This window comes from Convolutriloba macropyga, chromosome 3 (genome assembly GCF_964194025.1).
Source record: "Convolutriloba macropyga chromosome 3, txConMacr16.3, whole genome shotgun sequence".
In the NCBI taxonomy this organism is placed as follows: domain Eukaryota; kingdom Metazoa; phylum Xenacoelomorpha; order Acoela; family Convolutidae; genus Convolutriloba; species Convolutriloba macropyga.
This window is the reverse complement of record NC_134470.1, coordinates 13,080,459-13,086,458: the sequence shown is the minus strand read 5'-3', so window position 1 is coordinate 13,086,458 and position 6,000 is coordinate 13,080,459. Positions and strand designations below refer to the sequence as shown.

Below are 6,000 nucleotides of genomic sequence, written 5' to 3'. Positions count from 1 at the left end.
CAGAGATTGGCAGAAATTTTTATGCTATCATGGCTGAGTTGGAATTATATAGAACACGCTCCAATCCCAAAATTTGGCATTACATAGGCCCATTTTGAATTGGGCCTATGTGAATTGGACCGTACAACCTTCGTGAAAGGTTGTACGGTCTCTAGAAAATACTTCCTCTCGTTCTCCAATTGGAGTTGTTGTGTGATCCAAAATCTGCATGGAGTTTTTTGGTTTGGTAGTTTTGGTAACAGCTCTTGTGGCGCAATCGGCTAGCGCGTTCGGCTGTTAACCGAAAGGTTGGTGGTTCGAGCCCACCCAGGAGCGTTGTTGTTTTAATCATGCAGTCAGTCTCCCAGTCTCAACGAATGTTACCACAGCATTTTACATTGAAAATGTAAAGCGTCACGATTAATTAGGGATTATACTGCTATCCACAGGCATCCTCTACTACTACTGCTGCACACCAAACCCAAAGAGTTCAAACGGACGGTCAAGCCAGAGGTATCAGCCATCACCGGCTCATTTTCTTTACACCCCCTGCATTAGGGTATACTCACAATAATTGGGGTGGTTGGGGGTTATATGTTCTATGGTCACCCGGACAAGATTGGGCTACAAAGGGAAAGACCAACTGCGTGTTTCACGTCTAACAATGCCATGAGGACCATTTTTGTCGTGAAGAAACATCTCTTGTAATATGAACTATTAAAACTCTCACGTGCACATTTTAAATGCCCAAAGTATGGAGTGCCCGAAAATAAAACGTCAGAAGTTGACTTCCTTCATTTTGAAACGTGCACGTTTTTTGTTTTAAGCATGGTTACCTGACTCTGGAGAAGTCAGTTCTGGATCTTTTCCGTTTGTCTCCCCCCCCCCCCATCCCAAGTACATTATGCCCCCCCCCGCCCCCCCCCCCGTTACAGAGCACGTGTCATTACAGTAAATCACCATTTAAAAATATGGCACGTGCGTCTGGGGGCGTAAATCATATGCACCCAGTAAGCTAGGGAGGGGGGCACAAACGGAAATGATACTCACTTCGAGATTCTGACTTAATGTCTCGAACCTCTTCGGGATTTCCGATAAACGCCAAAGTTCTCAGTTACATCAAGCTGAGTCACAACCATTACTACACAGAATTATGGACTTAATCAACAATTTTGCAGAAGAACGCTCGTGACATTTCCCCGCATAATAGTCTAGAACCTGCCTCGCACAAGGCAAAGTCAAATATAACCTGAGCTTTGAAAATGAACGAAGAGGAGCACAAAACTCGCTGAGGCCAGAATAAATTTTTAGGGAACACCTTTTCATAAAAATATAATTTAATTTCAGGGTGATATTAATCATGTATTAGGGGAGAGAATAGATAAAAATGTTATAGATAGAAATTTGAGATAGTCTCCATTGATAGCTGCAGCATCTATCGCTTCTTAGCCACGATGTGTATGTGAATCCTGCCAAGCACAACTGAGTCGGGATCCTTGCACACTTGTTCATACTCCCTCTTGGCCTTCTCTCTCATCTCCGGGTCGTTACAATGCATCATGAGCATAGTGAATGTGATCTCTCCCAGTGTGCCAGAGGGATGAGACTCCGGAACATATTTCACATACTGTTCGATATCACAATCCTTCCTGAAAGAGAAGTAACATGAAACAATGAATGGTGCAAGTGGAATTTAATACAATTTCAATCTCTGGAACTGTTTTTCTCTCACCGCAAATTATTTACGACTTTCCGCAATTTTGTACAACTTCTATAAAATTGTTTATTGATTCGGATCCATTTTTCTGCCCCCCCCCCCAGGACACGTGCTAATCTTTTACATAATAACGTACTATACAACAACACATTTGTAAATGGCAGGCATAAAAAACAAAGCGAGGCCAAAACGGAATAGATCCGATGATACTCGATATTATCTAAAAATTTTACAAAATTTAAAATTCCAATAACCAATGGAACTCCAATTTTATTCAAACAGTTGCTGCACCCGTTTCCTCATCGCTTATTTCACCCATCCTGCATTCCCAGAGCGCGGTCTTTTTCGCCTGCTTCTCTCCTGTGTAAAAATTTCTATTTCCTTTAACTCTGCCCTAACTTAAATTTAATCCTGATGGCTTTTTTTGGCCAAAATCATTAAAACAAGTATTGGGCTCCCTTGCAAAATGTTTTTCGATTCGTGACAATATTTCAGTACTGTTTCTTTAAAAAGGAGCTGATAATGCTTCATTTCCTTACTGTATTATACGTCATGGCTCAGTCCTTTCTCCTACCAGCGTGAACTTTATGATTTTCGATGCTTGATCTTTTGTTCTGTAACAAAATAACCGCTGACCCATTGTCTACCATAATTAATTCCGCTATCCATTCTTCAGCTGAGTACTTCTTTAGTACGTTTCTATCATTACAAAGAAATGCCGTTGAACAGCATGGTTTTAAGTTTGTAGCTATTTGCACCTAAAGCTGCTTTCAATTCCCAATGGCAAATTTATAATGCCAATCCGAGTTCCCCGGTATTTGAATATATTTTTTATTTTATAGAATGTCGAGCTTCTTTTCTCTTTTGCCACGATGACAAAATCAATCTTTTTCGTTTGTTTCCTTTTTTTAAACTTCCTGTCTCAAGGTGCTGGTACTTGACTAAAGCTTTTTGCTGTTCCGTGGTTCTAAAAGCGAGGCATTTCTCGCTGTATCCTGGTGCCATTTGGTGCTCCAAATCTTGAACATTTCCTCAGCGTTGAGTTTGTCTTTGCCTGTCCAGTCATGCCTCCTCTTGATGCACGTCATCACTTAAATCTCTTGTAATCGGTTTATAAGATGAATTCGTTACGTTTCTATGGCTGCCCCTGATGACAATCAATTATTTATGTCGCTTTGTATTGAGATTGAGAGCCCCTTTAATGTCCAATGCCCCGAAGACAGCCCATCTTACCAACTTATCAGCTTGCTTAAATGATGATGATGATGATGATGATGATGATGATGATGATGATGATGATGATGATGATGATGATGATGATGATGATGATGATGATGATGATGATGATGATGATGATGATGATGATGATGATGATGATGATGATGATGATGATGATGATGATGATGATGATGATGATGATGATGATGATGATGATGATGATGATGATGATGATGATGATGATGATGATGATGATGATGATGATGATGATGATGATGATGATGATGATGATGATGATGATGATGATGATGATGATGATGATGATGATGATGATGATGATGATGATGATGATGATGATGATGATGATGATGATGATGATGATGATGATGATGATGATGATGATGATGATGATGATGATGATGATGATGATGATGATGATGATGATGATGATGATGATGATGATGATGATGATGATGATGATGATGATGATGATGATGATGATGATGATGATGATGATGGAGGTTTAGCCACTCTTTCCAGACCCAAAAGTGGTTGTCGATAATCAAAAGGCTTGACAGAATAAGTATGTTTTCAGCAGCTTCTTGAACTCTTCAAAGGTTTTTGCGTTTCGTATATAATCAGGTAGCTCATTCCATCTTTTAGCACCTTGAAAACTGAAGCTTTTTCTCATGGCATCTGACGAGCATCTTGGGATTCGAAACAGTTTCTGACGTGAGGGCCGAGCAGAGGTTGTATTCCGTTGAAATAATTTCTCTATATAGATAGGGGCCATCGATCGATTAACTTTAAACATGAGTGCTAACAATTTGAAAAGAATCCGTTACTCAATAGGCAAACAGTGTAACTTTTTGAGTAAAAGTTTTGCTGAGACGTTCCGTGAATAACCCAATACAAACTTTGCAGCCAAATTTTGAATTTTTTGAAGTTTTCTGATAAGTTTCTTACTTAACCGAAGGTATACAACGTTACAATAATCCAGGCTAGAATGAACAAAACAGGATACCAGTTCTTTCCTTTGCTTTTCGCCCAAAAACTTTCGAATTGAATAGAATTTCCGTAGTTGTATATAACACTGCCTACAGACGCGGTTCACCTGATTTATAAAAGTCAGCTTGCAGTCTAAAGAAAAAGCTAATAAGTTTATCGAGCTTCTCAATGGTAACTCAATCCCCAGTAAAGTAGAGGAATCAATGGACGGAATATTAGAATTGCAATTGCAGAAAACAATCAGATCAGTTTTGCTACTGTTATTCACTAACTTCAACTTGCACATAACATCAATTATTTGTTTCAAAATGAAACTTATGGACGTAAAACTGTAATCTAATTCCAAAATAAATTGACTGTCGTCTGCATAGAAGTGGTAAATTACGCCAGTTGCATTTAAAAACTCATACAGTGGGGTCAAGTAAAATGAGAACAACACTGGTCCCAAAATCGAGCCCTGTGGAACTCCGGCTTCATTGTAAAAGTAATCTGAGAGCTCATTCTCAACAGTGACTCGCGAATTGCGGTTTTTCAAGTAATTTTCAAAAAATCGTAATACAGATCCTTCAAAGTCAAGTTTATTTTGTAATATTTTGAGTAACACATTAAAATTGACTGTATCAAAAGCAGATGTCAAATCAAGAGATATCAGAAGTGCTAGCTTCTTTCTTGCCAAAATTTCAGTCACTCTCTCAAGGCAATAAACTATTGCTGTTTCAGTTGAATGATGCTGACGATAAGCAGACTGTAGCGGCGGCCACAATCCATTCCTGTCGAAGTAATCAACCATTTGCTGAAGGACACACTTTTCGACTATTTTTGACATTGTTCTAATATTTGTAACAGGTCTATAATTTTCAATTTCATCATCGTCGTTTTTTTATGGAGAGGAATTATGATTCCTTGTTTCAGCGAAGATGGAAACACGCCCGTTAACAAAATAGAATTTATGAGGTCAGTAAAAGACTCGACGTAGCAGTTGATGATAACTTTAAGGACGTGCGTGGGAATGATATCATGAGGTGCAGTGGAATTCGATATTTTGTTCAACGTTAGGCGTAAATCCGAACTACTCACCAACATAAAGGAAAAAAAACTGGATTTGCATGTTGCCTCTATTTCGAGCGTTGTGTTATCAAAGTTCTGCATGAGAGTACTAACTTTTTCTCTGAAGAAATTACAAAATCTGTGTGCTAAGGTAGTTGGATTTTCGTTCTTAGGTAACTTATAAATTTTTCTTCTGAACAATTCGTCGAAAGTAAGAAACCTCAGCTTGCTAGACTTTTCCGACAACTGTTGAGATAAATAATTGTCTCGCTTCAATTTCAGAAGTTCCCTATAATCGCATAGATGTGATTGTAATCTGACCTCACTGTCAGTTGATCGCATTTTTCTCCAGGCTCTCTCAAGTTTACGCTTCAAATATTTTGCTTTAATGCATTCATCATCAAAATATCGAGGTCGATTTGACAGCACAATAAACCTTTTGAAGGGCACTAGCTTATCTCTGACCGAAATGGCACTTAAGTAGAAGCAATCATAAAGTTTATTTACAATATTAAATACTTCTTCCGAAATCATTTCCAGCGAAATGAATTCAATAGAATTGTTCTGAATCATTTCCAGCGAAATGATTTCGTCAAATAATAGCATATAGCTTTCAGTGAACTGAAAGTGATTTACCGATTTCCATACATAACGTTCGCGAGGAATCTTCTCGCATGTAACTTTTTCAATTACCATGTTAAAAGTAATAGCGTAATGGTCAGAGGGCATTGTTTTATCTATAATCAGGTCAAAAGAGACATCTTTGTTCATCAAAACCAAATCAAGTAAATTGCCCTTTCTCGTCGTTGCTTCACCGTGAACAGATACTAAACCATGCTCTTCCATAAGGTACGTAAACTTCAACTGATGGGGTCCAATTTTATTCAAAGCAATATTAAAATCTCCCATAATTACAACATTTGAATACATCGTAGTATTTTCAGACAGTAAACTGGATAGCTCCTCCAAGAAATAATTGACGGAACCTGATGGTGGTCTGTATCCAACTATAACGAGAGTCTTTTGGCGAT

The 6,000-nt window shown here is 38.4% G+C and overlaps 1 protein-coding gene and 1 non-coding gene across 2 annotated transcripts in view; one reads left to right on the top strand and one right to left on the bottom strand.

Moving 5' to 3' along the window:
- Positions 1 to 241: 241 nt before the first annotated feature.
- On the top strand, positions 242 to 315 carry Trnan-guu (transfer RNA asparagine (anticodon GUU)). The gene has a single exon. It is a non-coding gene; the product is annotated as a tRNA-Asn (tRNA).
- Positions 316 to 1,264: 949 nt separating this feature from the next.
- The window catches only part of LOC142336872 (uncharacterized), a 29,744-nt gene continuing 25,008 nt past the window's right edge, over positions 1,265 to 6,000 (bottom strand). The window contains exon 3 of the mRNA XM_075385833.1: positions 1,265 to 1,628. Coding sequence (XP_075241948.1) covers positions 1,415 to 1,628 — 214 coding nt within the window. The 3' untranslated portion in view covers positions 1,265 to 1,414. The remainder of the gene's footprint in view (positions 1,629 to 6,000) is intronic.